This window comes from Choloepus didactylus, chromosome 10, assembly GCF_015220235.1.
Source record: "Choloepus didactylus isolate mChoDid1 chromosome 10, mChoDid1.pri, whole genome shotgun sequence".
NCBI lineage: Eukaryota > Metazoa > Chordata > Mammalia > Pilosa > Megalonychidae > Choloepus > Choloepus didactylus.
Genome location: NC_051316.1, coordinates 28,972,768 through 28,988,619, shown reverse-complemented (window position 1 = coordinate 28,988,619; position 15,852 = coordinate 28,972,768). Strand labels below are relative to the sequence as shown.

Sequence of the window (15,852 nt, the reverse complement as noted above, 5' to 3'; positions counted from 1 at the left end):
TTTTCTTTGTTTTTGGAGTTGTATACTGCTTAATTTAGCAAGCTTAAAAGCTTATAAAATCAACTTTTTGGATAAGAAGAAAGTCTAGGACTTTATGGTTATTAATTTTACTACCAAAATACCTATGGGATTCAATCCATTTTAATAATTATAGTTCTTTAAAATATCATTCGAAAAATTCTTTGTGGCCACTAGACCCAAGACTACATTATATCCAAACAGAATACCTATGACCTGGGGTTTGAAGTTTTTCACTCAGCTACCTGTTCTTCAACCAGCTACTTCCTCTCATGCTTTATTCATTTACTAAACACAAACTGTGAGTTTTTTACATTGGACCTTCTACAAGGCCCTATCAGATACCTTTGTAAACATGCATTTACAGTGTTTGAACACCAACATCTTAAACTGAGACTAATGCCTAGAGCCACATTTCTTATTAAAAGTTTTCACTTAAGATTTACCATTCTGGGGGATTAACCTAACACAATCTGTGGAGGAAAAAAAAAAAAGAATTACAGATATTCTCATAAATCTTAAAACCCCAAACTGGAATTCTAATGAATTTTTTTAAACATTTCTACTGAGGAAAAGGGAAATGCACTTATTACATCAACACTATTAAAGTATAAGTTAAAGCAACAAAGGGTCCTACTCATATTTCCAAAGACCAAGTTTTACCATGGAGAAGTCTAAAAAATAGGCAAAGGAGATGAGATACTAAATACCAATATCATAAAAATAATTTCTTTGTCTTTCTTCTGCTGCATGAGGAACCAAAGAAGTCAAATAGAGGATTGTTCTGCTGAGCCAACCATGAAAACTTAAGAACAAATAGGTATATCTACCCTGTTATTCTTTCAGGGCATTATTTTATACATGTTTTAAAAAAACTTCAAAAATAAAAACAAAGAGTTATTTAGCCTTGTGAATATTTTCTTGAATTTCTATGACAAACTCCTCAAGCAATTCAACTTTTCAAATAGAGTCGTTACTCAAAAGTTCCTTTGACATGGGATCTATCCCATGGTTACAAAGCAGTTTCCTCCTTTGTTGAATGTGAGAGTGGCTCTTTGTTCCTTCAGAATCCCAAATCACTCATTCCAAGTCATCCCTGTCTGTTTTCCAACACTATTTATGTCAAATTGTAGGGGTACACCTTTAGGAACTTTCCTTGTATCAGATTACTCTCACTTTGCCAAGAATGATGAGGGTACAGAAAAATGAGTTACTGAGGACTGCATTGCTCCAGGATTGTCGATGGATACAGTTAAAATCCCTCCATTTGTGATGGAAGTCCGCCATTGACGAGTTCTCTTTGCTCCTCCATCATGTAGCAGTTGTTCTGTGTTCAACTGGGCCTGAAACTTCAGGCCTCTTCTGAAAAGAAAAGTTGCCTGACTCGTGTTTTTCTGATGGCTTAATTTATTTCCTCTTCTGGTAAAATTGGCTGGAATGTTATTTTGTCTGTTTAACTGGTTAGGTATCTTGAGAACAGCAACTGGTTTCCTCCGCACTTCACTTTGTCTCAGGAAGTTTGCCTTCCTTTTTAACACTGGAAAATATCGCTCTATATTCTTGCCACTTAGAGCTGGTCTATTCATAGGACTAATTCCTTTTCGAATTCCTGTTGCTTTCCTAGCTGCAAGGCCAGTGATAACCCCATAGGACATCTCTTTCCAGGCATGACTTCTCCTCTATGGCTCACACTATTCTTACCAAAACCAGAATTCTGTTGGATTCCCCATCGTATTCTCATCCTGAATTGCCAGATCCCACTTTGTTGGAGACTTCTATTTAGTCTTGGAGAATTCTGCTTTTTTCCTTCCTTTCGATTCAATTTGATTATATCATCCAAAGACAGATCGATTTTGTCGAGATTCTCATTGCTACGGGTTTTCGGCGGCGGCAAACCGGTTCATGACTGGAAGTGTCACGCTGGAAAGGTCAGTAGAAAAGGCCCGAGTCTGGGGCCTGCCACCTCCCACTCACCCATGCAAACTAGCTGCACCCTGTCTTGTGTATTTTTATCTGTATTTCTTCCCTGAACACAATTGGGAAAATTATCATCATCATATTAACTACCTAATTTTTGGACACTGACTGTTCTGTGTGATTTACATGTATTTCCTCATTTTAAATACCACAACAACCTACAAGGTAGGACTATTTGTAACCCAAATTTTCAGGTGAGAAATTTTGTATCCTTAATTTGTAAGCATTTTCATATACTAAATTTTTGTAAAACATGAGTTTCAAAGACCATATAATATTTTCTTTTATAACGTACCATTGTTAATTCATCAGTCCCATTTCATTGAACATAGGTGTAAGTTCCAAGTTTTTTCTATTACAAACAATGTTGTAATGAATACCCTAGTAAGTGATCTTTGGTCCATATCTCTGTTTTCTTTCCAGAGATGACAAGAAGTGGGATTATGTATCAAAATTTCTGTCTTGCTGAATGCTTGCCAGGATTACATTAGGCAAATTGTTGCCAACTTGAAAGGTGAAAATAAAAGGTTTATCATTTTAATTTGCATTACTTTGTTCCTTCGTGAAGTACAATATCATAGACATGCAATCCAATTTCTAATCCTCTGCCATCTGGGTCCACATCCTCAATCTCTGGTGTTGTCCAGCCCCAGACTGAACTCGGGAATGGCATATTCGTATCTTTAAGTTTCTCCAAAGAATCCTCTGTCACAAGTGCATCAGTTATCTGTGTAGACCTTACTGAAGATTTTGCAGGGGAGAGAGAGGAAGTGGTTCACATTACACACCTCATTGCATGCAACCTAAGGATCCTTACTAGCTAGTTCCATTCTCCCTTAAATTCCCTTATTCTTATTAGCCCTCCACCCCCTTCAACGTTCTCTCAACACCCTCCCCTTACCCCAACTGCCTCACTTTTTCTCAAGAGCGCTCCAATCACTCCTCTCCTGGTCTCATACGAGCAATACCATTCCTTTTCTGAAGTCTGAGTACTAACCAAATCAAATGAAGGACCTGGAGGCTTATCTTCCACGTGGGTGTAGGCTAGCAAAGCATGTTCTCAGGACAATTGTTGCTGTCTGTAAGTGGATTTCTCATTCCAGCTGCTAAAGAATAAATGTTCTACATGTCATTACAGAAAAGCTTTAAGCAGAAGAGAGACATGGTTTGATTTATGCCCTACTTAGATCACTCTAGCAGATGAAGAGGATGGATTTGTGAGGGCAAGATTGGAGACAGGGAGATCAACTGGTAGGCTGTTGTGTAATCTAGGTGAGTGAGTGTGAGACCTTGACCTAGAGATAGAAAAAGAAGGAGTTGAAGTGACAGACACAGGAAATATTTAGACATAAAATCAGCAAAATTTCGGATTAGAGTGGTGGATGGGGTGAGGGATAGAAGAAATAGAGTGACCTCCATTCTTTAGAATGGATAGCTAAGAAGGTGATGGTACCACCATCTGGGAGACAGAGAAAAAGGAATAGGAAAAGTGTTAGGAGCAGAAGTGTAACTCGATTTTAGACATATTTAGTTTGAGGTACCCATGGGACCCAATTTGACTTAAGTTCTGTAAGAGTAGTAATCCTCAATGGTTTTCCTTAATTCATTTACTACTGCATTAGTTAGGGGAATGCTAGTTATCCTAGCATTGTAGCCTATTGTTACCCTAACCCTATATATATATATATATATATATATATATATAAACTCTGCAACACAATAGAATTTTATTTCTTGCTCATGTGACAGTTCTTAGGGGTTCAGGGTGGGTGATGGGGTCTTTCAGGGAGGGAGGGGTACAGCGATGGGTGCATCAACATCCAGCTGATAGAAATGGAGGTTGTGTGTGAACTTTTTGTGAGTCAGGCCTGGAAGTAAATGGTGCAGGTCATATCTGTTTACATTCTACTGGCGAGAATTCAGACCCATGGCCATAACCAACCACAAGGGAGGCTGGGAAATGTAGTCCAGCTGTGTGCCCAGGAAGAAAAGGCATGGTTTTGGTAAATGCATATGGTTATCTTTCCCTTTCTTTGGTTTGGAAGTATTTACTGTGGTGTTTTATATGTGTAAAAGGCAGCTTCTGATATGGCTCCCAATGATCCCTGCCTCCTGGTGTTCACAGCTTTGTGTAATCTCCCCTGGGGTGTGGGCTGGACCTAGTGACTTGCTTCTAATGAATAGAATATGGCAAAAGTGATGGGATGTCACTTATGTGATTAGGTTATCAAAGACTCTGACTTCTGTCTTGCTGGTGTTCTTCCCCTGGCTCTTCTTGGAAGTGCTTGATCTGATGGAGAAGGTCATCTGTCAAAGGAACTAAGGGTAGCCTCTGGTCAGCAGCCAGCAAGGAATGAATTCCTCAGTCCAACAACCCTGAAGGAACTGAATCCTGCCAACAACCACTAAGTGAGCTTGAAAGCAATTTCTGCTCCAGTTTAACTCTGAGATGACCACAGCCCTGGCTGTAACCTTGTGAGAGGATCTGGACCAACACCTTGTTGCAGCCTCATGAGAGACCTTGAAGCAGAGGACCCAGCTAGGCTGTGCCCAGATTTCTGACCCTCAGAAACCATGAGATAAAAAATGTGAATCGTTTTAAGCCACTGAACCTTTAGAATAATTTGTTATGCAATAGCAAGTACAATACATATATAATGCTATTTAATAGATAAAAATGTCATCTTTGATCCATTATCATCCAGATTCTTACCTGTAGACCCAAATATTTCAAACTGTACACTGCAATCTATTAGTGGGTCAGGATATCAATTTATAAGGTTGTGATCAGCATTTAAAAAATTAAAATGGAATAGATATCATTATTTATTGTACTTAGTAAGGGTATATATTTTGAAACTTGTTTTTTGTATACATATAATTTGGGTCATGATGGTCAGATGTATTTCTTATTGTGGCTCATGGTCAAATTTGAAAGTCAGTGTCCAAGGCCTGTTTTCCAGGGTTGCAATGATGAATCTTTCATGGACTCCCAAGATTCTCATGACTGTGGAAGATTGTAGCTACGGTGGAGATTGTGTTTGCCCAGTTTGACATGGGGCCAATTAAATCCACCTGACCTAGATGGATGAAATCCACACTCTATATTTTGTTAATAAAACTATTCCTCTCTACAATAAATTAAGGAGCCAAAGAAAAGAGGATGGCACAGAAACCTCACCTTTGTAAGTATAAGGTCACTCTTCTCTCTGCTCAAGATATGACAGGAAAGGTCACCAAACATTATACTAACAGTAAAGGATCTTAAAGTTGGAGAAGGGGGGTGATCTGTTGTTTGCTTTCCAATTCCTGGCCTTTTCTGGATCTAGTTCCTCTGGGAATGAGGGTGGGAAGGAAGTTTTAGGGGGAAAAGGCAATATTTCTTTACTTAGTTGGGTCCAGCTATAATCTAATGTTGGTTGTGGCTTCTCTTCTAAAACTGACTGCCCGCTGATGTCCTCTGTGGGGCAGGCGTCCAAAAGCTGGCTCTCCCCAGGGGTGTATGTGGAGTTCTTCAGAGGACCTGCAAGGCACAGTTTCCTCAAGTGAGGGATTCAGCTCTGGCTCAGTGTCTTCTATTAGCTCCAAATCCAGCTCCTTTCATTGGCAGTTCACCCCACTGCCTCTTGCTGCTGGGCACCTCTTCCCGGAAGAAACCCTCAAGACAGTCCTCATGGGACTCTAATTGTGTACCTTCCAATAGGTCCATTTGGACCATGAGAAAATCACATGTACCTTGCCCTGCCAGATGGTGGGTATGCAGGCTATTCCACTCCAGTGCCCCCTCTGCCCTGCCATTCAATCATGTCTCTCCAGACTAGAGAGGCATAGAAGTCCATCAGCATGTCTCTTCCTATAGTGGGTGTCCAACTAGGAGGCAGTATCCTCCTTTTGCTGCTATCCCTGGTTCTACAGTTCACTCTCAGAACCTCCTTTGACTGGACTTTATGAGGGAAGCTTCTTACTTGTGAACCTTCTACTCCCCAACCCAGAAAGTCTGAGACCCCTTGATTCTCTCCCCTGCCACCCCAAGCTCCTCTTATAAAGACTTTAATGGGACATAGGTTGGAGTTGGGATGGAATTTTCTTTACTGTGCTGTACACACCCTTGGTGGTAGTGTCTGGCCCCAATAACTGGCACTTTGTTTACAATGTGAAGAATTGAAGTAACCCCTTCTCTTCAATTTTGGAGTCAGGAACCAAATTCTGTGGCAATGGGAAATGTCCCACTCCAATCCAGTTAGGCATTTGCTGGCCTCCTTCCCAAATGTGTGGACTTTTCACACCCGCTGCTGAGCCTTTCTTTGTATCCGCAAACTTAAATTCTTACTATTATTTACTGAGTTTTTTGCCAACCTGGCCAGTCTGACTTATCAATTTACAGTCACAATGTATGTGGTGTTTTTTTTTTTTTTTTTGAGTTTTAAAAATGCAATAATTAACAAAGTCACCTCTTGCAAATTTTTAAGTTCAAAACAATTCAATTTAATAAGTATGCAGCTTCCCCCCCACACACATACTCTAGTTCCATGAGAGAAGAAAGGTTTTTTGAAAATGCTTAGATTGTGCTTCTAAAACCAGCATGCACTGGTGCATTTAGAACTAAATTGGGAAAGTTAAGCATAGAATTACAATATGACCCCAAAATTCTACTCCTAGGTATATGCCCAAAAGAATTGAAAATGGTGCTCAAATACTTGCACAGAATGTTCATAGCAGCATTGTTCACAATAGCCAAAAGATGGAAACAACCCAAATGTCCACCAACAATTGAATGGACAATCAAAATATGGTATATCCATACAATGGAATATTATTCAGCCATGAAAAGGAATAAAGTCTTGATACATGCTACAACATGGATGATTTTGAAAACATTAAGGGAAAGAAGCCAGACACAAAAGGTCACATATTATATGATTCCATTTATATTAAATGCCCAGAATAGGCAAATCCTTAGAGACAGAAAGCAGATTAGTGATTGCCAGAGGTTAGGGGGAGGGGGCTATGAGGACTGAGGGCTTAATGGGTGCAGGGTTTCCGTTCAGGGTGTTGAAAATGTTTTCAAAGTAGATAGAAGTGGTGGTTGCCCAACACTGAATGTAAACGGCACCAAATTGTGCACTTTAAAATGGTTAATTTTATGTTATATGAATTTAACCTCAATTTAAAAAAACAGTACATTGGTTGCCAAAATATTAAAACGCAATGTGGAATCTTTCTCACATTCATTTAACTGACCCGCGGATACCTACTTGGTGATCTGGATTCTGAGATCCGCACAATCCAGTTGGCGGGTCACAGCTTTGATTTGTATAGAGGCGGGGATGCGGCCTCGGCTCCGCCCTAGCGGGGCGGGGCCGGGGAGGAGTCGGGGCGGGGCCCGAGGGGGGAGGAACAGGGCGGGGCCGGGCTCGGCCGCCGGAAGAGGGCGTACCTGGGCGGCGGGCTTCGCCGGTTGCCGGGAGAACCGACGGCAACAAAAGGTGCGGGCGGCAGTGCCGCAGGGCGAAGTCGAGGAGTCCTGCGCTCGCCGCCGGAGACCGGGGCTTTCCCGAGCCGGTGAGTGCGTTGCGGGGCAGGCCGGGCCGGGCCGGGCGGGCCAGGCGGAGCGGGGTGGGCGCCCTCACCCGTAGCCGCTGCCCCTGGCCCGTCCTTCGGTCCGTGGCGCTGGAGAGGCGCAGGCCCGGGTTTGGGGGCGGCCGCAGGGTGCGCTCCCGGGGCGGTTGGGGCGCGGAGAGGCCGAGGAGGGCGCCCGGGGGGCTCGGGGTCGGGGCTGGGACTCGGCGACGGCGGGTGCAGAGCGCCCCTTCCGGAGGGAAGTTGGGTCCTGTCCTGCTTTATGTGGAAGAGCCTGGGGAATGGGGATTGACAAACGCCGGACTGAGCCCCACTGAGTCGGTTCTGTGCGTTTCCCGTATTTATACTTCTAATGGCGGGATATATGAAGTGGCACGCGAGGGCCCACCATGTCTGAGAGTTTCGTTTTCTCTCAGGCCTCCATTTTCCAACGTAGATGTTGAAACTGGTGCATTCTAAGCGCTAAGAAGTGTGAAAGCTCCCTCCTTCAGAGGTCGGGATAATTGAGAAAGAGAAAGTGTGCCCACATTCCTTTCTTTTCTTTGCAACACCTTTTAGATTCATTTACTGCCCTCTCCAGTTTTGTGAATCTTTGTTACGTTTTTCCCTCCTTTCTATTCCCTAATCTTCTCCCTCTAGTTCTTTATGTATTGGGGGTCTTTTCTGAGATCAGTTGGATCCACTATCCATCTGATGAGAAGTTTCTTATGAAACTATTAATTATTAACACATCACAATTGTTAGACGACCTACTTCTGAAAAACCAGGGGCACAGGATGGCAAATGTGTTTGGAGACACTCGTTCCTGATTAATCACATGGCATCAGTGATTATATTTTTATCTTTCCTTAACTCAGATTTCAAAAATCCATAAAGTATGCCTGAACATTATGAGCCATGCAGATTTCACTTTTCACACACATTTATTGGTGACATAATACACTTCTGATGACTGTAATTGATCGGAATCTGAAGATGTATAAGTGCAATGGATTATTTTCTTTTTGAAAAATGTAAATTCTTGTAAACTGAATTTTTTACAAGCCCTATGTTTATGGCCTTTATTAACATTTTTTAATGGTTACAATAGGTGAATTTTTATTTTATAGCCACATTCTTCATAGATACTTCCATTGTAAAAAACCAAGAAAGTGAAAATATCCCAATTACACTTGGAACCTTTTGTTAGCAATTTCATTGGAAGCAATTTGGTTTGGTTTAACATAGACCATGGCTTTTGTTTTAATGTTATTGCATGAAAAAAAGAAACAAATGTGTCTGATAAAAACATCAAACGTAGGTGTTAAGAGACATTTGGAAGAATCAATTCATAGAGCATCCTTGCAGTTTCTTTGGAAAAGTTTCCAAGGACCAAATGATTGTACAATCCTTTAGCATCCAAGAAGAGATTTACCATATGAATATTTATTTTTTTCAGTGCAGACTTTTATTAAAATGATGAAAACTGCCTAGGTTAGGTGTCTTTCTGTGTTTTGGCCATTGAAGATAATTTGTTGACTCTGTTTTGGGATTTTACAGACCAAGGGAGCTGTTATATTTTTTTTACTCTCAGTGGGCTCTTAAATAGTGATGTAAATGCTTTTTGTTATTGTGGTACTCTTCAGACTATCCACGAACAGAATTAGAAATGCAAAATATTGCTGAAGGGGTTTTTAAAAGCTAGTGGATGTTAAATAAGTCAGCATTGACATTTCCATAGTAAGTAGTGCTTAAAATGTTACTTTAAGTTCAGTAGTTTGCTGAGTTACTTAATGATAGCTTTCAAGACTCACCTTCTGAAAAGAGCCACCCCACCCCAACATTATCATAAATTACTTCTTTGTTGTGTTCGCTTTCTTATAGTATAAACTTTATCCCACCAAGACGTAAGTTTTAAGAGGCCAAGGATTGTATTCAGTTTGCTTAGCACCCAGTAAGTTATTCAAGGTTTGTAAAACGAATAATATGGATGGTTTTTCATTTTTAAATTTTGCCTACCAATTTAGTTTTGTTAGATTGTTAAAAAATATTTTTCTCTTTGATTTTACTTTTTTGTGCTTTTTTTGGTAGAAACTTTATTGAGACATAATTCACATTCCCAACTAATTCACCCATTTAAAGTATATGCTTCAGTGGTTTTTAGTATATTCAGAGTTGTGCAGCCATCAACCACAATTACTTTTGGAACATTTTCATTACCCCCGAAAGAAACCCTGCACCCTTTAGCTATGCCTCCCCAAATCCCTTCTCCCTCCCTGCCCACCCCCCAGCCTTAGGTATCCATTAGTCTACTCTCTGTCTTTCTAGATTTTTCTATTCTGGGCATTTCATATAAATGGAATCATACAATATGTGGCCTTCTGTAACTGGCTTCTTTCACTTTGAATTATGTTTTCAAGGTTTGTACATGTTGTAGCGTGTATAAATACTTCCTTTTTATTGTGGAATACTATCCCATTGAATAGATACATCACCTTTTGTGAATCCATTCATCAGTTGATGGACATTCAGGTTGTTTCTACTTTTTGGTTATTTTGCATCCTGCTGCCACAAACACTGTAGAAGTTTTTGTTGAACATATGTTTTAATTTCTTTTGGGTATATACCTAGAAACAGAATTGCTGAATGAAATGTTTAACTTTCTGAGGAACTACCAGACTGTTTTCCAAAGCAGCTGTACCGTTGTACGTTCCTATCAGCATTATATGAGAGTTCCAGTTTCTGCCTGCGGTCGGGGTTACTGCTTCTGGGGGAGTGGCGGCCGGTAGCCGAGCCCTCAGCTCTCGGGGCTGCTTAAAGGGTACCGGCGGCGGGGGCTCTTTCCCGGAGGCGAGGGCGAGGCGGAGGACGTGGCCAAGGTCCTCGGCGAGAGGCGTGCAAGGTATGGAGGGCGGCGATAAGGACAAAAACACTCTTCATCCAGTAGGAGTATGCGCCAAAGAGATTTATTCAGGGGTGATTACAGGTTATATAGGCTGGTAAGAGGGGCAGGGCTGGAAAGGAGGTGAAGTAGCCTAAAATGGCAATATTGAAGGGAGAGGGGCTAGGATTGGTTCTGAGAGGACGCAGGAGCCATTGCAGCGGGCGGGGGTTGTTTTGGCCACGGTGCATGCGCGCTGGCGGTGGCAGGAGTGGCCTTGGCACCAGGGAGTATGTGGGTAAGATAAGGAAGTGGGGAAAGGGCAGTTGGGAGAAAGGCGGTTTCCTCCGGCAAGCCTCCCCTGCCAGTGGCATTTTGGGTGAGGAAAAGGGAGCTGCCTTGACCTCGCTCCTCAGGCTCGGGGGGGCTGCAGAGGGCACTCACGCCCGTACCTACTACCCTCCCCAGGGGGTGATATCAAGTCCCCTGGCCCAGGCCTGGTAAGTCGAGGCACAAGTTCAGCTACCCGCACTGCCCATCCTTGATAACGCTTGCTATTATCTGTCTTTTTTTTTTTTTTTTTTATAGCCATCCTAGTGGGTGTGAAGTGGCATCTTATGGTAGTTTGATTTGCATTTCCCTGATGGCTAATGATACTGAGCATTTTTTCATGTACTTATTGACTATTTATATATCTTCTTTGAGAAGTGTCTATTCAAGTCCTTTTTAATTGGATTGTTTGTCTTTTTGGTGTTGAGTTGCAGGATTTATTTTATATTCTGGATATTAAATCCCTATCAGATACATGATTTGTATCTATTTTCTCATATTCTGTAAGTTGTCTTTTCACTTTCTTAATAATGTCCTTTGAGGCACATAAGTTTTTAATTTTGGTGAAATCCAATTTACCTATTTATTCTCTTATTGCTTGTGCCTCTGGTGTCATATCTAAGAAACTATGACCTTGTCTAAGGTCATGAAGGTTAACCCTTGTGTTTTCTTTTAAGAGTTTTATAGTTTTAGCTTTTAATTTAGGTTTGTGATCTATTTGAATTAATTTTGTGTGTGATGTGAGATAGGAGTCCAACTTCATTCCTCTGGATGTGGATATCCAGTTGTCCCAGTACCATTTTTTGAACAGACTATTCTTTCCCGTTAGAATGGCACCTTGTGAAAATCAATTTCCTATACATGTCGGAGTTTATTTCTGTATTCTATTCTTAATTCTATTCCATCGATCTTTCTATGCTAGTACTTTGTGCCAGTACCACACTGTCTTGATTACTGTTGCTTTGTAGTAAGTTTTGAAATCAGAAAAGTGTGAGTCCTCCAATTCTGTTCTTCTTTTTCAATACTGTTTTGGCTATTTTGTGTCCCTTGAGTTTCCGTATGAATTTTTAGATCACGTTGTAAATTTCTTTGAAGAAATCAGCTGGAATTTTGATAGGGTTGCATTGAATCTGTAGATAAATTTGGAGATTACCACCATCTTAACAATATTAAGTCCCATGAACGTGGGATGTTTTTCAGTTTACTTAGATATTCTTTAATTTCTTTCAAAAATATTTTATACTTTTCAGAGTGTAAGTTCTACACTTCTTTTGTTAAATTTATTGCTAAATTTTTTATTCTTATTGATACTATTGTGAATGGAATTGTTTTATTAATTTTCAGATTGTTCGTTTTAAGTGTAGATACCAATTTAGTTTTTGGTGTATTTATTCCACTAACGGTCTTCAGAAATAAGTACAACATAGTTATTTTTGTGGAAAAAGTAGTAGTTTTGATTATTTTTGAATAAAAATTCAGTTTTATATTTAAATTCACTTATAGATATCTTTAAAACTATCCCCATTAATTTATTTCTAGTACTTTCAATAGAGAGGAGATGTTATTTTTCTATAACATAGCTATAAAATCCAGAATAAGTGTTTGCTTTTTTAAGTATGGTTTTATTGAGATATATTCACATACCCTATAATCATCCACAGAAGGGTTTGTTGGTAACACATGTGTACATTTCCCCCAATTATTTCTTTATCTTAACTTTCTGACTCCCTAATAGTTCCATATTTAGAGTAATGAACTGGGAAACATATTACCACTATAGAAAGAATGGCATGATGGAATCCCGTGTACTTATCACCTAGTTTCAACATTTACCGACTCATGGCCTCCACCCCCTGGATTATTTTGAAGTAAATCCAAGGACATCATATTGTTTCATCTGTAAATTGATGTTGTGCTTACTAGAATACAGATTTACTCTTGGTAACTATTTTATGTTGAATCAAAACCTGCTCCAATTGACTTTGCTTCAGAAGATGATTTAATTTATTAGGATAGAGGAGTTGATAGTTCAAATTTGTCTTTATTTTGATGTACAGGAGTCCAGATCTTACAAAAGATGGATGTTTCTCACACTAGATACTGAATATTAAGAAGAAAATCTGTTTAGTAAAATCTAAGCTGCCATGGAAGAAATACCAGTAAAAGTTGCTGTAAGGATTAGACCTCTGCTTTGCAAAGAAGTTCTTCATAATCATCAAGTTTGTGTGAGAGTTATTCCAAACACCCAGCAGGTTATCATTGGGAGAGACAGAGTCTTTACTTTTGATTTTGTTTTTGGCAAAAATTCTACTCAAGATGAAGTTTATAATATGTGTATAAAACCACTAGTGCTGTCACTCATGGAGGGCTATAACGCCACAGTTTTTGCCTATGGACAAACTGGATCTGGGAAGACATACACCATTGGAGGAGGCCTTGTTGGTAAGTCTCATACTCTCTGACTTTTATTTGAGACACTAGAAAGAAGTTAAAATATGACAATACCTGACACATGGTAGATGCTCCACAAATTGATTAAATTAATGAATGAACAGGAAAATCAAATGTGATCATAGAATCATCTTTGAAAGATTTGTTTTTAAATATTGAAGTTTCATTAAATGATTCAATTTATGATTTTATTTGCTTAAGGAAAGAAGAAACTTTTTTTTTTAACAGTGTTCAGCTCTTTGTTTTTTTGAAGAGAGGAATGCATTAATGTGATGAGATTTTGCATCCTTTAACAATCCAGTTGTTAATATTAAGAGTCCTGCTATCAGGATTTAGATACAGCAGGAAAAATTTATTGTGTAGTTTAAAGTGTCTCTTTTTGTTCATATTCTAGCCAGATTTCTATTTTAAATTCTGAACATTTTGGTATATAACTTCTGCTTGTAATTTTAGTTCATAAATGGTAGACTCACAGGATTTCTTTAAGAGCTGGAAAGAACCTTGGAAATTGCCATCCTTCATTTATAAGTGAGGAGTTCCAGTCATGGAGATATGAAGGAATTGTTCAATTAGGCAGATAGTGATGGGGCCTGGATTGAAAGCCAAGTTTTCTTGAGGGGGTCATTGGAGAGTGGCTGTGTATGCTTTGAGGAAGCCCTTATTCCGAAGGTTAAATGGAGGGGCATTAAGTGTCTAATGTACCCCAATTTTAAAAAATCACTGTTCTGTTGGATTAGGTGATTACAGATACTAGATTATTTTAGGGTGCCACTATAAAAAAAACTTCAAAGTTTTCCTACTACAAATTGGGGTTTTTCTCGAGGTTTGTAGCTTTTGTGCATTTAATCTTGCATCCATGTGTTAGTATTTCTATGGAATAGATTCTTAGAAGTTGTTGAGTCCAAGGTATGCACATTTAAAATGTGGAGTGATTCTGAAGTATTACTCTCCAAAAAGACTGTATTAATTTATATTCCTGCCACCAATATCGAAAGCCATTTGCTCAGATCTTCACTGTTACTGGATATTAGAAATTCAAAATACTTTCGTGCCATCTGAAAGGTGAAAAGTTATACTTCGTTGTGTTGAGTCACATTTCTTGGTATATTAATAAAATTCGTGATTATTTTGATTTCCGAGACTGCCTCTGTAGGACACCAATTCTAGGTCAGTCATCAACTGTTTAATTACTAACAATGCCAATAATGTTTTTTTTTCTCCAAATAGATATTTATTAAGCATCGTCTGTGTCTAGGGTACCATGCTGAGCACAATGGCAGAATGAAAATCTCTTATTTTTCAATGTGATACTTGTTTAAATATTTATTTTTCTGCTTTCAGGACCTTGGATTTACTCAGACTTTTAAGACATAACCTTTTCTAAAATCTAAATTTGTCTTTTACTCTCAATCTTAGCCAAAAGACTGAGAAGTGATTGTCTACCTTCTAAATAGCAAATAATAGCTAAATGTTGACTGTTGAGGTATAATACTTTACAAGGTTCCCTTTGAAATAGTCTTATTTCAGGAATATAAGCCTAAAATTGAAAATGTGGTACATAGGTTACCAGAATACATAATCAAGCTTTATTAGAAATATTTGAAATTCAGCTCTTTGATAAATCAGTTTTTTGTATTATTCTGCTTTTTATCTGTTGTGGGGAACAAACAAGCTATTTCTGGTCAGCCTAGAATGCTCATATAATTTGAAATGGTTTAGGCATTGCTATTTGCTAACTCCTGGGACCTCTGAAAAAGGAATCTTCACTTTCTCTCTTGTACTGGAAAAAAACTACAGTTTCCTTTATTTGTCACAAGGTGGCAGTCCTGCATCTTAATTTAGATTAAAGGCAGCCCAAATTAATAGAGATTCAGATTTTCAGGATGATTTAAATTAGAGGATTGACTTTTGTTGCTAGAAAGCTAAACATTGGTAGTCTTCAACTTGAAAACAAGTTGTTTTTAAGTTTCATCTTTTTGTTATTAGGAATATATTTTCCATAGAAAATTGCTAAAAATGATGGGCAGATTTTTAAACAGGCCTCCAGAATATTTAATGTTAAGTCTTAGTTTGTTCCTCCATGTTTACATTTGATCTATGTATTTTGTAAAGCTGTTTTAGCACCTTTTTTTAATGCAATTTTATTGAGGTATATTCACATAACATACAATCCTTCAAAGTGTGTAATCAGTTGTTCATAGTTGTGCACTGATCACCACAATCAATCTTTGAACATTTTCATTACTCCAAAAAAGAAAATAAAAATTAGAATAAAAAAGAACATCCCAAACATTCCATTCCCTTCCTCCCCCCATTATTCATTTGCTTTTTCTCCATTCATTCATTGTTTTTTTAACTTTATCAAAAAATTAAAAAAAAAATTCAAACAGAACCAAAACAAAGGAATAATAAAAACAAATGACCTAAAATAGCTACATTTCTGCGAACTTGTTCCTACCATACCCCCCAGAAATTAACAAACCATAGCCGTTCCTGACCATTCCCAGAACATTAAATTTACCCTCCATAACTTATCTGTTTTTATTAGATTATCATTCGCCCTTCACTATTTGCTGTTTATCTCTAGGTCCCTACATTCTATGATATAAACCATTTATTTTACATTTTTCACATTG

At 38.9% G+C, this 15,852-nt stretch overlaps 1 protein-coding gene and 1 pseudogene across 2 annotated transcripts in view; one reads left to right on the top strand and one right to left on the bottom strand.

The window, feature by feature from the left end:
- Window positions 1–1,019: 1,019 nt before the first annotated feature.
- Window positions 1,020–1,903, bottom strand: LOC119505539 (annotated as a pseudogene).
- Window positions 1,904–7,436: 5,533 nt separating this feature from the next.
- KIF27 (kinesin family member 27) overlaps window positions 7,437–15,852 on the top strand; it is a 102,683-nt gene continuing 94,267 nt past the window's right edge. For both annotated transcript variants that reach the window (XM_037851148.1, XM_037851147.1), the window contains exons 1-2: window positions 7,437–7,557; window positions 12,823–13,207. In XM_037851148.1, the coding sequence (XP_037707076.1) occupies window positions 12,910–13,207 (298 nt within the window). In that variant the 5' untranslated portion in view covers window positions 7,437–7,557; window positions 12,823–12,909. The remainder of the gene's footprint in view (window positions 7,558–12,822; window positions 13,208–15,852) is intronic.